The 23,396-nt window shown below is 42.3% G+C and overlaps 1 protein-coding gene across 3 annotated transcripts in view; it reads right to left on the bottom strand.

Moving 5' to 3' along the window:
* PEX5L (peroxisomal biogenesis factor 5 like) overlaps positions 1 to 23,396 on the bottom strand; it is a 183,949-nt gene that overhangs the window by 59,275 nt on the left and 101,278 nt on the right. For 2 of the 3 annotated variants that reach the window (XM_028731634.2, XM_028731636.2), the window contains exon 2: positions 539 to 643. The exons of the other annotated variant lie outside the window; for it this stretch is intronic. In XM_028731634.2, the coding sequence (XP_028587467.2) occupies positions 539 to 643 (105 nt within the window). The remainder of the gene's footprint in view (positions 1 to 538; positions 644 to 23,396) is intronic. 3 annotated transcript variants of the gene reach the window in all.

The raw sequence follows: 23,396 nt of genomic DNA, 5'->3' as shown, positions 1-23,396 counted from the left end.
CATACCTTTTGCTGTGAATGTGCATTTATATATACTCTGTTATGCAAGTATGGACAGCATGAATCACAGTTGACAGTTTCAATTGGTTTTAGACACTCTACTGGTAACTGACATATGTACACTGTGGTTCTGTAAATCATTTTCCTCAACTCCTCTGTCGTTTTTGGTTTTTAAGCCCCAAGCCCTAATACACAAGATCAGGAAACACAAAGTGATTTCTTTCACTCTCTCTTTCTGTATTTTACGTATTATGCATTTTGGGTTTTCTAAAAGACCAAGCTGAAGTCGATTAGCTAAAGATAAAAATGCATCAGCCGAAGTACTAACTATTGAAAAACAATGGCTCCCCCCCCCCAATACGCCCCCAATGTAATTTGGGGTGGAAAGTGGCCTTACATAAATATCTCTCCCAACCCCTGTTTTTCAATCTTATGAAACATTTGACTCCAAGAACAGAAATCATTCTCGGCTCATTGTTGGTCTCCATGAAAATCAACATATGTCAGCTTCCTCCTCGGAATCCTACCATTCTGCCCACCTGTGATTTCATAGTAAGGAGGGGCTTTTCCTCGGCAGGCTCCTCCCTCGGTATCTCCTTCATCACCATGGCAACAGCCTTATCTGCCGCCCTAGAGCCTTTCCCCTATAACAGTGAAATCAACAATGACTCGTGTCAGGAGGAAACTTAGCAACCTGTTACAGATATAGAAATAGCTTATTATTATGGTTATCATTAGTACTGAGCCCCTAAAAACAACACAAAATTAAACTAAGGCATCAAGTGGAGAAAAAGCAATTTTCGGTCACTGTAAACAAAACTGTGAATTTTGCAATCAATACAACAAGTGTAAAGTACTTAATAGTGATAACGAATAGATATATGATGCCCAATGCTACACACTTACTTCATAACAGCCATTCAATATCATATCAGCATTAGCCATGGGATCTGTGGTTTTTCCTCAGGTCCCCACAGAAATCCAGTGTATTATGTCGGGTATACTGATACATAGCCAGATAGTGACATTCAGCTTTGGGATATAATAATTTATAATAACAATAATTTATTATTTATACCCCGCCCATCTGGCTGGGTTTCTCCAGCCACTCTTGGAATGCCAATTGTACAGTGTTTTGTTTCCCAGAATTAATTGCTGGCCTGCCTAGTGCAGGACAAGTATCAGACTAGGCTACAAATCAGCAAGACTCCGGTTTGAATCTTGCTTCGGCCATGAACTTACTCGATAACCGTAATATGGAAATAACATTATTATTAATTGATCATTAATTTATTTATTATCTGCCCTTCACCCTAAGGTCCCAGGGCCAGTTACCACATTAGAAACAATTTGAAGCAACTTATTGTATTATTCAACCTTACAGGTTCTTGTAAAGTTCACATTAAGCTCTTTGAACAGTCTAAAAAACTGTATTATTACCAACTGAATGACTGGGCCTTGCATTATTGAAGTTAAAGCCATAGAATTGAGCATCATGTGTGGTATTAATTATAAGAGATGTTAAAGCAAGTGGCATAAACAGTTTTTCTAGCTTTCATTTGCAAACGACATCAAGCCGACCTCATTCATTGTTGGTAGTTTTGGGGTGAATGCAAACAGTCTGTAACAATGCAGTTACATGCTCATAAAATCTCATCAGGTATCTACTTTACCCCACTGATAGCTGCTGTTCTTAAAAGACAAAACATTAATCTCACGGGAAGTCACCATGTGACAAAAGCTTCAAACAGCCAGGCTATCATGCAATTACTGTAATTATCAAGTGAATGGCACAGGGAGTTGAACATTCACACTGAGGCAGAAGCTGCCTGTTGCTTCCGAACTTTGAATTCTTAAAAAGAAGCGTTTAGTTGTAGTTAACAGTTGATGCAAAAACTAGCGGTATCCAAAGAGAATTTCAAGAAACCTCTTTGAAATAAAATCCTATTTCTTTGAGGAAAATCTTCTCCCTAGAAAATTGAACCAGTTCTCCTTTCAGTACAAGAGCAAGTCACAGTAGCAACACAAGCCGCCTTAGAAGAAAAAAGTTATTATAAAATAAATAGAATTTTAAAATTACTGTCAGATGCAGAAGAGTGCATTGGTCAAGAGGAGATCCTAAATTCTCAGAAGTAAAAAAAAGCTTGTCGTAACTCCCATTGGTTTTAACACCCCAATGCAAGTGGAGACTGAATCCATTCACACCATGAATGTCAATTGAAAATCAAACAAAGCACTTCTTTCAAAGGATGTATAATTTCTCTTTAAAAGCTCAAGAAGAATATGGTAAACTCAGAGTTGACATAATGCCATTCATACACATTCACAGAGAAGCATCTGAGCAATGAAGAATCTCTTTAAAAAGCAGTATTGTCAGTTTTGAGTCAGTTCTGATATAGCATTCTGGGGGGAAAAACCCAACCTTTTTTTTGTGTACCTTAAAATGTGTATCTATAGCACTGAGAACCTGCCAGTTTAACATATATTAACCAACCCCCCCATCCCCGAATACTTTGATGATATTATTTGGTATTCTCCTGAAAAAAATACACTTTTCATAGAGGCACATCAGTGCCAAGACTAGCTCCACATCAGCCTGGTCCTCTGAGGAAACTGTGTGATGGACAAAATGGCTTCTTCAAGCACCTCCTACCATGGCTGAGTCATCCTTTGCATTAAGGTATATCTCTTCCAGCTCAAGGCATTCTGGGCTATCATCCAAGGTTTCAAAGTTGCATTGGATCTCGCCAGTGTGATCTTAGGTGACGGCAAATTAAACAGATTGAATAAAAATGGGTTCCTTGGTGTGAACTCTTGTTTTGCAGCTTGCCTGATGCATGCAGTCAAATTTTGGATTGACTTGCACTTTGACCTCTCCCCTCTTCTGCTCAGATGGGCTGCCTGCACCACCTTTTAAAGCACCTTCTATGTTTGCCTTTCACATTACCAGGAAAAAAAAGAGAACACAGTGGTACCTCGAGTTACAAATGCCTCAGCTTACAAACACTTCAAGTTACAAACTCCAGGAACCTGGAAGAGTTACCGTGAGTTGAGAACTTTGCCCCAGGATGAGAACGGAAATCGTGTGCCGGCGGCGCAACGGCAGCAAGAGGCCCCATTAGCGAAAGCACACCTCTACTTAAGAACAGTTTCAGGTTAAGAACGGACCTCCGGAACGAATTAAGTTTGTAACTAGAGGTACCACTGCATTTTATACACAGTTGTTTTTAAATGGCTTCAGGGTTGAGATTGGTGCGGTAACGGAACATGTCAAAACAGCCCTAAACCGTGTAGATGTGGAAAGGCAGAACACCACACACACTGCTCATTCTAGAGGCGTGGAAAAGATAATGATACATCAGAACTGGACATCAAGATGACTGCACAGCTTTGTGTCTCTTTGTGGCTCAGCTGGTGAAAGGATAGAATGGGTGGGAAGGGCCTCATGGGGTTAAATATGTGGGGATATTACAGCTGCCTTGGTCCCCCCCCCCATGCAAGGAAACTGGGGGGAAGAATGCAGATGGAAGCCGGTAGTGATGTTCATAATCAAAGGCTCGACACCTGGATTGGACAACGTACAGTGGTACCTCGGTCTAAGAACAGTCCTGTTAACGAACGATTCAGGAAACAAACTCGGCAACACTGGAAGTAGGTGTTCTGGCTAGCGAACTTTGGCCCGGAAGATGAACGGAAGCTGAATGGTGGAAGGGCACTGGCGGCGGGAGGCCTCATTAGGGAAAGCGTGCCTTGGTTTAAGAATGCTTTTGGTGTAAGAACGGACTTCTGGAATGAATTAAGTTCATAAACAGAGGTACCACTGTATTGGGAAAGCATGGTGGAAAAACAACTCTCCTTTGTGGTGGAGAGGGTAATATGTGGATTCATATACTGTATTTGTACAGTGGTACCTCGGGTTAAGTACTTAATTTGTTCCGGAGGTCCGTTCTTAACCTGAAACTGTTCTTAACCTGAAGCACCACTTTAGCTAATGGGGCCTCCTGCTGCCGCCACACCGCTGGAGCACAATTTCTGTTCTCATCCTGAAGCAAAGTTCTTAACCCGAGGTACTATTTCTGGGTTAGCGGAGTCTGTAAGCTGAAGCGTATGTAACCTGAAGCGTATGTAACCCGAGGTACCACTGTACTGTATTTGTACTGTGCTATAATAACTGACTGTAGTTTTTTATACATAAAACCTGCATAACCAGATTTCAGATGAGCAGAGTTTAGACTTTTATTTTCCAGTATTTCATCTTTTCAATTGGCTTTTTTCTCTCCAAGGGAAACAGTTATTTATTACTGGGGAAGGGGTACCAAACTTAATTGAGGGCTTAAAAAAAATGACATTGGGGCCTGTTGTATCTAAAACGTCATTGTTGGCATCTACCTATCAGGTTACGATGCAGAACTCTTTCAATCCATGGAGAGCAAAATAAGACATGTTATTTCTCATATCTGTAAAATGCACCCATAGAGATGTGATTTCTGGAAACATCTACAACCAAAGCAAAAATTTCAGCATATTCATTCAGTGCTTGTGTGGTTACCCTACAGGACATGCTCATACCAAATATCGGGCAATTTAATAAGCATGCTGGTTCCTTTACACTCCACTGATATCCGAAGAACCGGAAAGAAAATGCCTTATAATGGTGTTTTTAATCTGATGAGAAGCACATTCTAGTTGCTAAGCATAACAAAAGATCTCTGGCCAAGTATGCACGATTCCATTTGTGATTCAGTCAATCAACCTGTGACAGCATCCTCTTACATGATATGTGGGGCTAGCGGTAAATATCATGCGACTTTGGCAAAGTTAGTCCTTTCGTGCTGAATGTTGGGATGAAGCAAGTTCTGTCAGCTGGGAAGGATGCATTGGAGAAAGGAAGTAAAAACAAAACATGCAGTGCCTTTTACTTCTTGCACGGGAGGAAAAAACCCACCAAGGCAAAGGTCAGCTCACATTTCTGAAGCCAGAGCCACTTTTTCTTCAAGGTCTCACCTACTGCCTGAAAAGAGTTATGATACCCATGTTAGTGCCTGATATCAGGTTCTAAAATGATCAATCCATTGGACGGTTGCGATCATAACACTACAAAACCTTCCACTGCTATCTCAATCTTAAGACATGAGACCCCCCCTTTACTTTGGTCACAAGGGGGCTTGGGGGGGGTAAGGTAAGGGAAGAGAACTTGCAGCCCTTTTTAGCCCTTGTGAAAGCTGTCCTAGTTGTGCTTTTCGAGCTGGTCTTTGACCGTATTAAATTATTATTATTATGATGATGAACTTGCAGCCATCCATAAACCCTTATAGCAGGTTTACTAGTACACAGGGGAGAGTAGCTGGAAAAGAAGCTCTGTGCTACAGCAGTTGTCTCTCTAGACACTTAGGAACAGCTGTGAGTCCATTTTGTAGCTGCTAAAACAGGAATAGTGGACTGAATGAATCAGCCCTATAAGTCAGGATAACACAAAGAAATTTAAAATGAGCCACTGTCCTCTTGCAAGGTCTACTCTTCTAATTTGAGCTATTGTGATACTGGTTTTACAGATGGACCAGGAAGAGTAGTTAAGCGGGTGGTTATAGAGGAGATCAGGGATATTAAAGCACTGGGAAATATGCAGAAAAAGAGTAGCGGAAGCACCTTCCAATTGGGGAATCAGCCTTCCCAAAGCTGGTGCCCTCTCAGTGTTATGGACTACAATTCCCATCAGCCCCAGCCAGCATTTCAGCCTAATGAAAAGAATTATAGAAATCTGTCAGGTTATAACAATGAAGAATAATGAAGAAAGTTAACAGATAGAAATTCTGTTGGGTGACCTAACAAAATTAAATGGCAAAAGGTGGACTGTGCTTTTCAGTTTCCAGGAGGCATCTGAATGGACACTTTTGGAGACAGATCAGTGGGAAAGACAGGCCTTTGGCAGGACTCTTACGTGTTTATAGTATCTCTAGACTTCCAACAATTAGATGCTCCAAAGATTAGACACTAATGGGGAAGAGAGCACACCGCACAGCATGTTTGAGCATGAGTGTTTCTTCGCAGTGTTCAAGAGCTTCATTTATGGGCAGCCTGAGACTTAGGAAGCCTTGCATGATTAATCTTTTAAAACAAACACTGAAATCCCCATCTTCTACAAATCTTGCATCAAAAGCTTAGCAACCGATTGCGACATCTTTTCTTTTTTGATCCAAATCACATATGAATTTTGCACAGAGAAACTTGGGCCTCATTTCTTCAAAGAACTGGGCTGCAACCCATTGCACAGTCAGGGTGCTTAAATCCTATTCAAATCAATGAGGTTTAGCAAACTATGCATATAATTACAACCTTGAGGATGCTTCATATTCCCCTTTTTTTTTTTTAAAGGTGTACCCTTCAGATATTTTCATGTACCACTAAACACTTGATGAGTGAATGTAACACATGTCAGAGAGCCGGGGTTAGCTTAGGATCTCTGCCAGATGTGTCCTTGTTTCCAAAACTGGATTTGTTGCATGTGAAACAGCTCCCCTACTCAGTCTTTTAACATCTCACAGAGAGAGAGCAGGGTTGCATGCACTTGCCCTGCCTTAACTGTCACATCCTAAGCCACCGCCACCCACATCATGTTCACATGTTGGAGGCATGTCTGCTGAATGCCCATAGGCTGTATTTGTGTAAAGGAACTGTGGCCACACCGGCTTTAATTGGATGCAATGGTAAACCATGGTTTGCCCAAATCAGAAAGTGAGGAAAGAAATCAAGACTGTGCAAGAAAGGAGGGATGTCTGCTGAATGCCCATAGGCTGTATTTGTGTAAAGGAACTGTGGCCACACAGGCTTTAATTGGATGCAATGGTAAACCATGGTTTGCCCAAATCAGAAAGTGAGGAAAGAAATCAAGACTGTGCAAGAAAGGAGGGAGTGTGCCAACTCAAGTCATGGCCCATGTTTTAGCTACTATGTGTGAACTGAGCCAGTCTTTCTAGGACCATCACCAAAAATAAAGGATTAGTCCATCAACGTTTGGAAAATGTAACACAACTGATCATCTGTTTGATGCTGCTGTTAAAAACTAATGGTGCCCATATCAATAACCATGGAAGAATGGAGTTAGCTGTAATTTTCTTTTTTGCTTCAGATGCTCTCTAGTGCTAAATATTTTCCATTAAGGTTGGCTTCCTCTACCTTTTACCTGTTTTGTTCTGAAATGACTAATTTTACACTTGCCAGTTTCTGATAATGAATAGCTCATCATTGCTTGGAGAAACAAGGGGATTGGTTTTTTCATAAATGCAGCACCTCGGAGGACTTGGTGGATGAGCTTGACAAATACAAATTTGGTCTGCAGTGTGCAGATTTTAAGATCAGCATGCATAACACACAATGCAATGCTCAAAGGATTGGGCAAGGCTTCTTTTACAGGGAGGTGGGACAGGGTAAACTCTACTTTCAGCGAATTTAACAGCCATTTCTAATGTTCCAGTTTTCATTCAGTGGGGTTCGCAAGGAGGGTCAAATCGTAATGTTGGAAAAGCCCAAGAAACATCACAGCATACCAATGTTGGATTTACTAGCTGATGCCAGGAAATGACTTGTGGTTCTAGCAAAAATGGTAATGTCCAATGTGGCACGAAATCAAAGGATGCCCTGAAACATGCAGTTCCATAATCAGGATACTGGGCATCTGGGTTTATTTATAAGCTACACCTCAGCTGAAAGCTAGCCAGAAGGACAGAACTTTCAATATTTAATATTCAATATTTTAACAGACGTTTTTGTTCAAGAAGTCTTTCCCTGAAGTGTGACCGAGTCATTATATGGAATATTAATTGTTGTAGAAATTGTGTTAGTTAGTTAGTTAGGTTTGGGTTTTTTTGCACTGCTTAGATGGCTTCAGGGCATGAAGCAGATTATAAATCTGTAAAAGAAATGAAGTAACATGCATGCTGTGGTATTAAACCACTTGCCACAGAAATCTCTTCACAAAATATTTATTATTCCATACAACACTACAGGGATGTTGGGATAAGCTTTTAGAGTGCTTTGATTAAAGCCAAACAGCAACTGCTGTGTCCTGCGAATCAGACTCCTTGTTCAACCACAACCTCATCCTTATTTCTCATCACTTCTTATTTCTCTTTTATCTTATTCTTGCTATTACGGTATTTTTCATCTTCCTATTTATCTAATTGAAGAAAGACTAGATTTTCCAATAGTTTCACAGGGGCCCAATATATAACCAGGTCCTAATTTAATGATTAGAAACGTCTTTCTTTTTCACCAGAGTTATGTATCACCCAAATGACACATATATTTGTTTTTTTCAAAACTGTTACCGTTTTCGTTCTAATTTTAGTTTGTCTCCTTTATATCCTATTATTATTTATGGTTATAGGTACAGATAATGAGTAATGTGATTAAGTTACTGAAGTAGGGAACACTGTATGGATGTAATCATATTGCTCCTCAATCTACTTTGCATAAAAAGTGCAAAGCTACTTGCCTTCTAACATGCTTTTTGTACCTAATTTTGCTAACTATACACATTTTTGCAAAGCGATTTCCCATAAAATAATGCATTTTTGTATGCTTTTCTTTACCACTGTGCATATTTATATGCATTTGTGTACACATTGCTTAGCTGCATAAATTTAAAGTTCACATTTAAATCTGGGGTGAATCTACACTGGTTGGTTGTAACATAAAAAATGTGTTATAAAATGTGACACCAGAGGGCGCTGTAGAATAGCGACCCATTGTCCATGGGAAATTGCATTGAGAGCTATATTACTTTTTTACAGCATTTTAACAGATCAGTGTAGATCCAGCCCTGGAATTTCTTTTCCATCCTTATTTGTATGTCACACTAAGCCAAACCATAGTTTAGGATGAATGCACAAGTGTACAGTCCCCAGCAAAGGACATTGTACCCACTTTGCTCCTGCCTGGCTGATCTGCAGCTATACCATGCAGCTATAACATGAGCTAAATTGCAGTTTGACTATGTGTGTTGTCTGAACCTGGGCTCATGGCTTAGCTCTCCTGGACAAACCACAAGACACACCTTGATTACAGCTTGTGATGAGTCTGGACTCTGGAGAGAGCTAAATCATGAGCCCGGGTTCATGTGACACACTAAGAAGAAGAAGAGTTTGGATTTGATATCATGCTTTATCACTACAGTGGTGCCTCGCAAGACGAAATTAATTCGTTCCGCGAGTTTTGTCGTCTTGCGATTTTTTTCGTCTTGCGAAGCACGGTGTCGGAAAAGTTTTGGAAAAGCTTCAAAAATCACCAAAGTCTTCAAAAACCTCAAAAAAGGCTACCACACTGCGTGCTATGAGTTGCTCCTCGAAGTCAAGTCGCAACTGTATTAACGGTTTTAAGAAAAAGGAAACAAACTTGCAAGACGTTTTCATCTTGCAAAGCAAGCCCATAGGGAAAATCGTCTTGCGAAGCAGCTCAAAAAACAAAGAACCCTTTCGTCTTGCGAGTTTTCCGTCTTGCGAGGCATTCGTCTTGCGAGGTACCACTGTACCCGAAGGAGTCTCAAAGCGGCTAACATTCTCCTTTCCCTTCCTCCCCCACAACAAACACTCTGTGAGGTGAGTGGGGCTGAGAGACTTCAGAGAAGTGTGACTAGCCCAAGGTCACCCAGCAGCTGCATGTGGAGGAGCGGAGACGCGAACCTGGTCCCCCAGATTACGAATCTACTGCTCTTAACCATTACACCACACTGGCTCTCGAACTATGGCTTAGCTCAAGCATCAGCTCATCTCCAGAAGGGCTTAGCATGGCACCAAGCCTTTAGAAACCATGCACTAATTGTCATACCACCATCATAATAGTTACAGTGTTTCCCCACTCTACTCATATAGAAAGAATGTTGTGTGTGAAGCTGCCTTGAGCCAGAGACTTAATGAGACAGTTAGATTAAACCAGTAATTCTGAAATATGTTGGCACTTCTATTAGTTATAATTGCTTTGTTATGAACACTGGCAGAACACTTTGTTGTGGGCCAGGCAGAAGAGACTTTTAAAAACCTGATATTTGCAAACCATGTAAATTGGGGGTGGGCTGGTTTTATTTCTTGCATGACCAGTGATGATGATGATGATAATAGAATCCTCGTGGTCTGCTGGTACATTTTAGATTTACCAAGCAAGGGGACATGGTTAGGATTTCTCAGCTGCTATAACAAAAATGTAATTAATTTGTGCTAAGTAGTCCCCAAAAGGCATTATTTGCTTAAGAACACAGATGTGCTAGAAAGAGACATTCAGGTCTGTCTGGTTCAGCATTCTTTGCAAAAATACAGGGAGTCAAAACTAGGCAGCTCACCTGAAACTGCCCAGTGGACCTTTGCTCAACTCTAATCGAAAACATTCCTGCAGGATTCAACTGGGTGGGTGCGGGGAACTCCGTTTTTCTAGCAGCTGGTGCCTCTGTATAACAGCTCACAATTAATTTCAGCCCAAGCTGCAGAACTTGCAAGAAATATGGTACTGCTTAATGAGGATTTAATTAAGCTACTGCCACAGAATATTAATGTGATGTTACGAGGCAATCTGAGAGTGCTCTCCTCGCTGAGCAAAAGTAATTCATCACTCAGGAACTCCAATCAAAGAAAATGAGGAAAAATATATATACAAAATCTGCCCTGTAGTACTCAAGCACCTGAACTTACTTTCTGTTGCACACTTTCAAAACCTTTAGGAACACGCTGGTTGCAAAGAACAGGTCTGGCGTGAAGCATCTTGGCCACTTTGTGAAGCCTTTAAAAAATCTCACTACTTTCCTCTCGCCACTCTTAGTTTCCACAGCTGCTGGGCCTGCTCTTCCCTTTCTCTCACCCGACTGCACTGCATGCTCTTAGATGAGCAGGGAACCTTTGCTACAGGCGCTATTCCATGACCACACTTAGGATGCCACCTATGGGTCCTTTATTAAGTATTTATGTTATGTGATGTTTGTAGTTGGGACGCGGGTGGCGCTGTGGGTTAAACCAAAGAGCCTAGGACTTGCCGATCAGAAGGTCGGCGGTTCGAATCCCCGCGACGGGGTGAGCTCCCGTTGCTCGGTCCCTGCTCCTGACAACCTAGCAGTTCGAAAGCACGTCAAAGTGCAAGTAGATAAATAGGTACCGCTCCAGCGGGAAGGTAAACGGCGTTTCCGTGTGCTGCTCTGGTTCGCCAGAAGCGGCTTAGTCATGCTGGCCACATGAACCGGAAGCTGTACGCCGGCTCCCTCAGCCAATAAAGCGAGATGAGCGCCGCAACCCCAGAGTTGGCCATGACTGGACCTAATGGTCAGGGGTACCTTTAACTTTACTTTTTTAATGTTTGTAGTTATGTAGGATTGCCATACGCCCATAATTTCCAGGGCATTGCCGGGATTCGTCCGTCATAAATGGTGTCCTGGCGGGACTTCCTAAAACTGGCAGAAATGTCCAGGAAAACCCAGCTGTATTGCAGCTCACATCATAAGTGTTATCCCCCCCCAACAACTTTTGTGTCTGGGTTTTGACTTTTTGAAATACACCAACCCTATAGAGCTTGGTTTGAACTTTGGAAAGGCAGCATTCAAATAAAATGACTGATTGACCTGCGGCTAGATCTTAAGAGAAATTCTCTTTTGCACCTTCCTAATAATTCTGCAGTGACGCATCTCCATATCTAAAACATTAAAAGGGTCCTTCAACAGCTGAAAGTTCTGCACCAGGCTACAACTCAGATGCACACATGGTGTTCCAATGCAAGCAGAGAAATGCCTGTCAATTTCAACGTTTCAGATATTTCTATGCACTCATTCCCAATGCGTGCATGCATCTGCCTGCGACACCTAACACAGGAAGCGTGGGCCATTGGCTCAGCTAGCTCAGAAGCTGGTAGCAGCTCTCCAGAATTTCAGACAGCGGTTTCTACCAGCTGTTCTTGGAGATGAGGGAATCAACCTGGGACAAAGCATGTGCCCTACCACTGAGCTACAGCTTGAATGGGAATCTCAGTCACATTGTGACAAACATAGTTCCCTTGGAGAAACTGGTGTTCTATGGCTACCTAGGTTGGCCCAATAACAGGTCTCAATCCTTAGAACTAAATTCCACAATCTAACATCTTTAGTATGCCTGGCATCAGTGGGGGTTTTTCCGGGGGGGGGGGGGGAATGCAGTGGTACGCATACCCCTAAATATTTTGTGAATCTTTGTACTTTTGTCCATTTACTGTATTTATTTTCCCCGATTTGAACTATAAAATGGTGGTTTTCTTGAGTCGAAATGAAAGTAACCCTAAACATTTTTTAAAGAAAAAAAAAAGCACTGCCTGACATGACTGAGGAGAAAATAATTGAAAAATGTTGCATTTCCTTGAGATAATTTCACGTGCATACAGAAAGAAAAATGTAAAGAGTTTAATTGAAAATAATTTAGTTGCAAATACTTCACAAGTTAATTTTGTAAGCTATGTGGGTGGCATTTCTGTCCAATAACTTGGTGGGGCATAGATTCTGTCATCTATTGTGTGATCTCAAATTTGCTTTTGGTGAACATGAATATTCAAGTAGTTGACTTTAAAGATTTGCATTCTCATAAATATTCATGTTACTCAGTCTTGAGTGCTTTAATGTTAATATAAGGCAAGCATGAGAAAAATGTGAACATGGTCAAACTGGAATTTGCTTTTGAATTAACTTAATATTAGTAGAATGCAAGAAGCACTTAGGTTAAAGGAAACAAGCTGGGGAGCTGAATCACTCTTATACGCAAAACTGCCTTGCTTTCTTACAAAGTGATGTCTTACAAATAAGGTTCTCAAATCCCTCAAAGTAGACAGCTTTCAGCCCTCCAGATGTTGTTGGACTCTAATTCCCATCAGCCCCATCTGGTATGGTCAGTGGAAAGGGATGGTGGGAACTGTAGTCTAGCAACCTTCAAAAGACCACAGATTCCTCACCCAAGCCTTATGAGGAGCGGTTGAAGATGCTGGGTATGTTTAGCCTGGAAAAGAGGAGATATGATAGCCATCTTCAAACATCTCAAGAGCTGTCACATGGAAGAGGGACTCCCAACACTAACAAGATCTAGCTAGATCCAGCAGCCCAATTGATTCTCCAGTCCACCAGCACCCAACAACCCTGGACCCAGCATCACGGCCGGGCCTGAGCTCAGTGGATCTGAGCCTGCTGAACTGAGCCTAAGACTGTGATGAATCCAGACCTCTGGTGTCCATAGCCAGAGCCAGTGTGGTGTAGTGGTTAAGAGCAGTGGACTCGTAATCTGGTGAACCGGGTTCGATTCCCCGCTCCTCCACATGCAGCTGCTGGGTGACCTTGGGCTAGTCACACTTCTCTGAAGTCTCTCAGCCCCACTCACCTCACAGAGTGTTTGTTGTGGGGGAGGAAGGGAAAGGGGATTGTGAGCCGCTTTGAGACTCCTTTGGGTAGTGATAAAGCGGGATATCAAATCCAAACTCCTCCTCCTCTTCTGAGGAACCAGCTCCTTCCACTCTGGAGATATTCCCCCCCTGTCAATCTGCCAGTCCTACTGAAAGGAATGGAAGAAACATGCTAAGGCTCAAACCTGAAGCCCAGTCCCTTTAAGACCTTCCATTCCTCCAGCAAGAGGGCAAACCCTGAAAGGAAGGATCTGGTCCTGAGAGAATGAAAGCCTTCAGTTCACTCTTTGCTGTAGTAAGCTGTTCACTCTGGGCTTTCCTTTTCGCTGCCCTAAACTCCTTGCTAACTGAAGGAGAACCAGTCTGTTGTAGTGCTTAGAGTGTTGGACTCAGACCTGGGAGATCCAGAGTTCAAATCACAATTCAGCCACACAACTCACTGAGGTGACCTGGGGCCAGTCACTGGCTCTCAGCCAAACCTACCTCACCGGGCTGTTGTGAAGATAAAATGGGGAGAGAACGACATATACCATCTTGAGCTCCTTGGAGGAAACATGGGATGTATATGTAATAATAATGATAAAAAACGACGATGATAATCACCTCCAATAATAATAATAATAATAATAATAATAATAATAATAATAATTTATTCTTTATACCCCGCCCATCTGGCTGAGTTTCCCCAGCCACTATGGGCGGCTTCTAATCAAGTGTTAAAAACAATATCGCATTAAATATTAAAAACTTCCCTGAACAGGGCTGCCTTCAGATGTCTTTTAAAAAGAAGATAGCTGCTTATTTCCTTCACATCTGAAGGGAGGGCGTTCCACAGGGCGGGCGCCACTACCGAGAAGGCCCTTTGCCTGGTTCCCTGTAACCTCACTTCTCACAATGAGGGAACCGCCAGAAGGCCCTCGGTGCTGGACCTCAGTGTCCGGGCTGAACGATGGGGGTGGAGGCGCTCCTTCAGGTATACTGGACCGAGGCTGTTTAGGGCTTTAAAGGTCAGCACCAACACTTTGAATTGTGCTTGGAAATGTACTGGGAGCCAATGCAGATCTCTCAGGACCAGTGTTATGTGGTCCTGGCGGCCACTCCCAGTCACCAGTCTAGCTGCCGCATTCTCCAAGGCAGAGAAAGCTGCATTTGGCTTGTTGGCTCACAAGGTTTGAAGGCCTGGCTTAGAAATTTTCTGGGACATCAGGCCGAATATCCAAATCTCCAACCCAGAGGAGAAAATAGCATTCTGCACTACAGTGACCTCAATTCTCTGCCAAGCAAAGTGAAATCCTGCAAGCCTGAATAAATTTTGCAGATCAAGCCAATGTGCGTGCAGTTATTTATTTTTTGCAGAGTCTTCCCAATCCTGCCTAGGTGAGGGTCATGGACCTCTCAAAGTAACAGCACCCCATCCTCTGAAGAGCTGAAGCTCCGCTTTGAGATTTTATCTGGTGCCAGCCTCTTATTTTCATGCTTATCACCACAGCCAGCTGGCCAGTCAGAAAGACTATAGAAAAATATGTTTTTATAAGCAAGAGCTCAGATTGTTTGCTTGTAAGCCCAACCACCTTAAAGCATTTTGGCATACGGGCATCTCATTTGAAAGCACATTTTAAGAAGAACAAAAAAACAACAACCCAATTCTCTATTATTAGGGTCTTTGCAAAGAAAGTTAATTGTGGGTCCTCTGTTGAAGTATAGGTGGATTCCCACGAGGCAAGACACAGCGATAACAGAAAGAACCTTTATTGAACTACATAACTGGGAAACAGGGGCAAAGCATCTGCTTATATACATTCCTGAAAACCTGGGCCACTCCCACTCCCAGCATGATTGGCTGTCTAAACTTCCAAGCTGCAAATCACGACTCAGATTTCAAGGGCCAATGGCAGAGGCCCAAATCTTGAAATGTTCTGTGATTGGACATCATGTATCGAATCAGAACACAGGAGCTCAGAATCCATAGTCCAGACTCAAGCTCAGGCAAACACAGACCACTGAATATATAACACCTGTTACCCTCTCTCTTGATCATCAGGGCCAAAGCAGAAATGGTTGCCCTGGAATACCTCTGTGTCAGCAGGAGCAGATGTCATCTGAACCCCCACAAAGCAGAAGCAAAGGTCACCTCATGTTTTCCCTTCCAAAACTGCCTTTTAGAAAAACCACGAAGGGGAGAGATAATGCCTCAGCCCCAGGGGTCAAATGTTACTTTATGGAACTCTCAATCTGCCACTTGGGTCTGTTCGCAGGCCACACACCTCTAGCTACATCCTCTCCCTGCAGGCCACACACCCCACCAGCCTTGCTTTAAACTTCCTTGAGTGCAGAGCCACTTCCTCAAAGTCTGACGTAGCTACCAGGTCTGTGCTCCTAACCTTACTGACATTCTGCCACTTTAGCAATGGCCATCAAATAATTCGAAACTCTTTTCAGCATTTCTAGCTTGGAAATACGGGGTGAATTCCAGGATAGTGTGAGCAAGTGTCTTCTCATGCAAAGGAAGGCTTCTTCTCCTTCTCTACTGAAGCAGCCATAATATGCTTCGGAAGGGATTGGGAGGACTGACTCAGATTTTTGGGGCACGCAGTGAGCTGCAGGAAGGACAAGAGGAACCGGAAGTCCTGTTGCACAAGTGGAATTCTGTTATGTACTGAGTTGAATAGGATCCAAAAGGCAACAGTCTGATTGGTTCTAGAACATTAGGATTCAGAATGCAGCAGTCTGATTGGTCCTAGAACAATAGGTTCCAGAATGCAGCAGTCTGATTGGTCCTAGAACAGTGCAGCAGTATGATTGGTCCGCAGGAGCCACCCAATCCAGCTCCAGGTGGAAGTGAATCCACAACCTGATTGGCCTACAGGAGAATCCCAGAATTAGCCAATCACGTGCGGCCCATTGTGTAAATAATGTATATAAAGCAGATATTTTGGGGGAACTTTCATTCCTCACTACTATGAGCTGAAAAAAGTGCATGAAATCCACACTCGTCTCCGAGTATATTTCAAATTCCATAGCACAAGCAGGTAGACCAGGCATCCCCAAATTCGGCCCTCCAGATGTTTTGGGACTACAATTCCCATCATCCCTGACCACTGGTCCTGTTAGCTAGGGATGATGGGAGTTGTAGTCCCAAAACATCTGGAGGGCTGAGTTTGGGGCTGCCTGAGGCAGACCACACTGAATATCATGCAAGGATATAAAAAAAACCACTATAGAAAACCTTTGGACTTGGATGTGAGTGTCCTGAAAAGCAGCTTCCAAGCTTATATGCTATATGTCGGCAAGCAACAGTTGAAACGGAGGATTGTTTCAAAAGCAGTTTGTTGCACTGAGAAAAGATCTCAAAGAGAGCTTTGGCATGGCTTGAGTAGCAGCTCTCTGGATTGCAGCCAGACGAGGCAATGAAACTTTAAAGGGAGGCATTGGCTTTCAAGCTTTCTTCTTTTCCACACGGTCTGATCTCCCAAGGAACCCCTGAACATCTTCCACAGATTCCCTGTAGGCTCTTCTCATGACATAGTCCCATTCACTGGAGACACAGAGGACCTCTGCCCCTGCTTGCAGCCTCTGGGCATTCAGACAGAGGATCCCAATCATGCAGGGAGAGAGAGGGACCATATGTCCATAGGCTCCATTCAGTGGGAATGTGCAGAGGTTGAGGTAGGGCTGGAGGGTGCGATGTTGCTCTAAGCTGTTGTGTTGCACTGGTTTCCACTGCTCAGCTGACATGGGACCCTGGCCAGGCCTGGTGTGCCTTGCCCTTGCGCCTGCTAACTCTGCTATATACCCAACACTATCCTGTGTCTGTACATCACAGTAAGTTTTGGAAGCTGCAGTAAAATCAGTCGTGGGCGGACAAGCTGTCTTTCAGGAAAGCTTGCCTGTCATAGCCTTCCAGATCTTCTTGCCGAGAAAACCACTGAACTGGCATACTTAATTTGCACGATGTAGAAGCAAAGCCTTATACCAGCTCTATGGTGATTTAGCCCAGGCATTGTCTGCTCTGACTGAGTCTCTCTCTCTCTCTCTCTCTCTCTCTCTCTCTCTCTGGGGTCATACATCTTTCAAACCATGTGCTACCTTATCCCCGTTACCTGGAGAGCCCAGGGATTAAAACTGATGCATCCTGCATGTAAAATATTGCTCCCTGCTGTCTTGATCTAGGCAGATAATTCAATGTAATCTGAAAAAAAGGGGAAGTAGTGTAGACACATGACCACAGTCGATACCTAGAAACTTCTAAAATTCCTGATATCCAAAGGTTTCGTTAAGTGGGTCATGTTCTGCAGAATATTTTTGATCCGATATATTTGGTAACAAGTTACCCAGATATATTGGGCCACTAACAGCGCTGTTTCATAGAGTCAGTGATGGAATCCCAGTTACAGCTGCACACATTTGGGGCTACACCCCCTCCCCCGAGGCTTAATTTTTAAATAAATAAACCAACATGAGAGTTTATTTAGTAAAAGGGTGCAACCCTAAGGCTAGCTGTGACGCAATGAGTTGAGTTAGGAGTCAGTGGGATTTCGCCTAAACCAGGAGATCCCTGGCTCCATCAGAAATATGTTGTTCCGAATCCTGGCTCTGCTGGGGTCAGCTAGCTGATCCAAGCCCTTTGAATATTAAACTAGAGTAAGACCTTAAAAAGGGGTGTGGTGGGGGGTGGGACCAGAAGAGGGATTTAGGGTGGATCCTTAGCCAGTTCAGCTAGGTGATGCGACCTGCCAACCCAGCAAAAACTCAAACTCAAATGAAAAATGTTTTCTTTCCCCCTCTGCTAGGCTTAGGCAGCCAATTCAGCCAAGGCTGTAAACTTAGAAACATACCGCATTTTTTCCGTGTATAAGACTATGTTTTTTTATGCGGTCACCTTATACACAGATAGTGCAGAGGGGGACAGGCGATTGGTGACAGCTGTGAGCAAAAGATTGTCAGCGGCAATTGGGCAAGTGATTGGTGGCTGCAGCAAGGCCTGCTGATGATTGGCTGCTGTTCTGGCAATTGGGTGGGCGACTGGTGGCTGCTGGCGGCAAGCGTGCAGATGACAGGTGGCTTCAGCGAGGCGTGAGATTGGCATTGGCGGTCGGGCGGGTGAGGGCTTTTCAGCAACCCCCCCAAAGCACAACAACCCAGGGCAATCTCTCTCCCCCCCCCATTTCCTTAATTTGGTGTCCCAAAAAACAGGGGTTATTTTATACACGGGGGCATGTTATACACGGTCATTTTATTGATCAATTTGTTTAAGCTTTGGTTTTCAATCAATGAATTGTTTAAAGGGACAATTAAATGAAATCATTCCACAGTCCTCATTGTGTTCTTGGTCTGTGTATAGTCTAGAAATGACAAATATCTAGCACAGAAGAAAAGCAAAACCAAGCCAAAAAGCTTTCAGAATAGCAAAGTGAGAAATAAACCCAAGCGTTAGCCTCCTATAGCCTTCCATTTTTTATAACCTTCGCAAATCTGTTGGTATGGACCACATTAACATTTTAAAAGAATCTTGACTTGCACTCTCGAAGCCTACTCAATAATGTATTGTGTCCTTTTAACTGCTAAAACAGAAGCAACAACACGATAGTGATATCCTACCAGATAGGCTTAAATTGATACTAGTTCCTGGGAGGTAGAATGAATAGAAGGAGGACTGTGTATTCGCAGTGAGACCCTGGCAGCCAACAAATCAATGCCTGTCTTTTCTTATATATATAATAAATATATAAAGCAAGATCTCTATCGCGTTCGCTTTCTTTGATCTCAGAATGCCTTTAATCTTTAAGGCCATTTAATACGGCACAACTTTCAGAGTGAGAAATCTCATACTCTTGACTTGTTTGGGGGAAAACAATTTCATCTTTTATCAGGGCTCTCTGAGATCAGGCATGCCCCATTCCCACCACCACTCAGCTTTAATGGGCTTCCTGGCACTGAGAAGCATTTCTTTATACAGCGGGAAACTGTAAAAAATGCAATGTGAAGACAGTGGAACAGAAGCTTCCAAGCAAAAATGACTATGTTTTGGTTTGGGTATAATTTTGGAAAGATCGGAATAGGAATGTTCATCTTCAATTGGGGCCAAAAAAATAAATATATATTTTTTAAAATGAATCCATTTTTTAGCCTCCACCTGAGATCCCTTCCTAGATTCAAGCCTAGGTCAAATTCAGGAGTATCCTTAGAAGTGACTCCTTCTACATCTGAACTGTCCAGCTAGCAAACATGGGAAATCCCTGTTTAGTTATAAAGACCTAAGAAGAGCCCTGCAGGATCTGTTAAGTATAATTGGTTTAATTGACACAGAAATGAAAGTGCCTGTATATTAATGAAGGTTTAAAATGGAAAATGGCTAAATGTGTATTGCTAACACTGGAGTTTTTCCCACAGTAGTTTTTCTAAGTGGTCTCTGAGCTCTTGCTGAGTTGATAATTAACTAATTTTCTGCTAGCTAACATGTGAGTGTTGTAACCTTAGATCAGGTGACAAAGGTACTGAGCTGCAAATCCGCCATCTTGAAAGGGCATTTTGATTTTTGATGTTATCTTTTATTTCTAAGACACTGAGCTTGTTCTGGACAGCACAATACATTGTATGGATATTTTGGGTATATCTTTGGGGCTTGTGTACTGTTTTTAAAGAGTTCTGTGAGTAAAAGTTTGAATAATATTGTTATGGGTCTGGGCAATGCTATCTTCCAAAAGGAGTCAGTTCTTATACTTCTAGTTGCTTCAAACTACACAATATTAATATCTGCAATAGGATCAGACCAAAGGCCCATTTAGTCCAGAATCCTGTTCTCACAGTGGCCAACCAGATGCCCATGGGAAGCCCAGAAGCAGGTCCTGAATATAGCAGCACTCGCCCTGCTTGTGATTCCCCAAAATTGGTATCTAGAGGCATGCTGCATCTGATAGTGGAGGTAGAACATGATCCTCACAGCTGATTGCCATTGATAGACTTATCCTCTATGAAGTTGTCTAAAGCTATTTTAAATCCAAGTTGATGACCATCGCTACATCTTCTGGTAGCTATGGTTTATAAAAGGAACTATCTGGGTTCCAGCATTGAATATGCTCACAAAGGTCTTCATTGACCTACTTTGATCTCCTACTTGCTCCTTTTCCTACACGTCTGTGATTCAATGAGATATGTGGTACAAACCTCTCAGAGCAATGGGCCTCAGAGAAAAGCTGGAGGACCACCCATTTGACAGGGCCCTGCCTATGCAAAATCTCTCCTTGGCATGTTAGTTATCCATGTTTGTTAGGTTCCCTGAAAGTGCAGAGAGACCTTGAGAGCATCTTCTCTTCCAGGGCTCAGCTTGCAGAAGGGTTCATGAAAGCTTAATGTGAAGGGAATCCTTCCTAAGACACTTTCATTCCAGGAACGCAAGCAGGTTAAGCTTCCCTGTGCTTTATCCTTTTGTGCGCCTGGGTAGCAACTCAAATCCTTCCGGGAGGCTGATATAACACCTAATGTATCAATTAAGCAGGCTATTCATGACAGATTTGTGCAGAACCAATCGTTACATTCAGTGTCCTTTTGAAATAACTATGGCTGTGCATGGTGAGCCTTTTCTGCTATGATAATGCAGCTCTAACGCAGTCCTTTCCGCTTCTCTAAAAAGAGTCAGTCCAAGATATTATGATAGAGCAACCTCTTTTCTCCATCCTGGGATCTCTCGCTCATGTACACACATCTCCTCCATAACTTATTATGCTACTGGATTCTTCCTTGTCCTATTTTAGTATCTCTTTTATCCAACCTCCAGACACTTTTCTATAAACCACTAAATACCACTGAATATCCAATATCCACTAGATACAATGAGGGCTTTTCTTCAGCCGGAACACTCCGGAACTTAGTTGCAGCACCTCTCCTGAGCTTGGCCCCCGCTGATGGTGCAAGTTGGTGCATCCACAAATTTTTGGAGCTTTGCTTCTTTTCTGAAAGAAGCTATTTACGGGAGGCTATGTGGCACATGCTTTTGGCGGCTCCCTAAAAACAGCTTTGGCACTTCCTAAAAATATCTCCTCCTGAAAGAAGCTCAACAACTTAGGGTTGTCCACCAAAAAAAAAGAAAAAAAGAAAGATGGGAGTTCCTGCATCTATTTTTCTAGGGGGAAAAGCACCGGATGCAATCCTGAGGCAGTTAATTGATGAAGTGGTGGGGTCAATGTCTTGGAACTCTCTCAGGAACATTGGCTCAGAACTGGCACACAAGTTCTCAGTATTGGCTCAGTATTATCCACAATGACCAGCAGTGGTTCACCAGAGTTTCAGACTAGGGACACCTGCAGCCTTACCTGAAGATCCCCGGGATTGAACTTGGGACTTTCTGTATGCAAAGCAGATGATCTACCACTGAGCTATGACCCTTCTTCCTAGACAGGTTATGTCACCCTACTTCATCATCAATTAAACCTTCCATATGTTTCCAGTGGGTGACTTTGACTGTCAGCTTCTCATTTTTCTAATCTCATGTTCAGTTCTCTACATTTCCAAATCTGTTTGTGTCAAAGAAAAAGAAAATCATCAAATTATCATATTGATAATTATCATTATCAATTATCATAGAATCATAGAGTTGGAATAGACCACAAGGGCCATCGAGTCCAACCCCCTGCCAAGCAGGAAACACCATCAGAGCACTCCTGACATATGGTTGTCAAGCCTCTGCTTAAAGACCTCCAAAGAAGGAGACTCCACCACACTCCTTGGCAGCAAATTCCACTGTCGAACAGCTCTTACTGTCAAATTATCATTATCAATTATCAATAATTATCAATTGTCAAATTATCATATTGATAATTTTTAACTGTTTAGATGTGTTATTCCAATCACTTCGTATATAATTTTTGTTAAACAAATAAATCAGTATCTCCGTGAAAATTCCTCCTTATACACGTTTCTATGCAATTTTGGTGTGTGTGTATATTTGCAGAGCAATTTTTCCTGATATAGATTGTTTTTACACATTACTTGGCTGGAGAACTGCATTGCAAAAGTGAGAATTTCAAAGGATGACCGTGTTTCGGCCCTTGTATTGCTTCAGAAAGTGTGAATTAGATAGATTCACCTTTAAATGTAAACTGAAGTTCCCTTTCCACGATCACCAATAAGTTTCATTCCAAAGTGTGTCCATTTGTACAGTTTCACAGACACATTAAAGCTTTTTATTCTCTTTAAGTTTAAATAGAGATATGTTTCTGTATATGTACATACATACCCATATGAGATTAAATTTCCTCATAAGATTAAATATACACAGTAAGATTAAATTTGAGCCCTATCACAAAAACGTTCAAGATCCAGAAGGACAAACCCTTTAACACTTCTAACATCAATTGGGCTTGGACATAACCTATAATTAAAAACCTTGTATTAGTTAAGCAAGAAATGCTGTTCAAGTTGTATAATACTGTAGCTACATTATAGCTTAAACTGATAAATTAGAGGTGAGTACCTCACGACAGCAAAAAACCAAAACCAAAACCAAAACAAAACACAAAACCCAACAACAACAAAGTGACAATAAACTTAAAAGCCTGCAGGGATCTATTTTTTTTTTTTACTTCAGTCACGAATTTCTGATGAATGAAAATGAGTCGAGAAAATTAGCAATATTCAATGTCTTTGTTAAAACGATAAGACGCTTCTCCAGAAAGCAGGAATGCAAAATGAGTCTCGCTTCTAGCACACGCTCATCTTTCTGAGTGACTTTATTGTAAGGGCAACCAGGCTCTGCCAATCTCCTTTTAAAGGAAGTGTTTTATAATCTGTCAAGGATGACTTTCCCTGGTACAGAAGAGATTCATCTCTCAGCGGTAATGGGCTTATTTTTTCCAGTACATACAGTATGTGCTGGAAAACGTGGGCTGTATCCAATGCAAGGCACACTCAGAGTAAACCCATTGTAATTAATAAGAATGGCTACCTTCTGTCTACCCTGAGTAGAAGTTGCTTGCCTCCAACCCTGTGCCTTCTAAAAATCCTAATATGGGATTCAGA

This window comes from Podarcis muralis, chromosome 6 (assembly GCF_964188315.1).
Source record: "Podarcis muralis chromosome 6, rPodMur119.hap1.1, whole genome shotgun sequence".
In the NCBI taxonomy this organism is placed as follows: domain Eukaryota; kingdom Metazoa; phylum Chordata; class Lepidosauria; order Squamata; family Lacertidae; genus Podarcis; species Podarcis muralis.
Note: the sequence above shows the minus strand (reverse complement) of the source record. Positions and strands in the feature narration are given on the sequence as shown.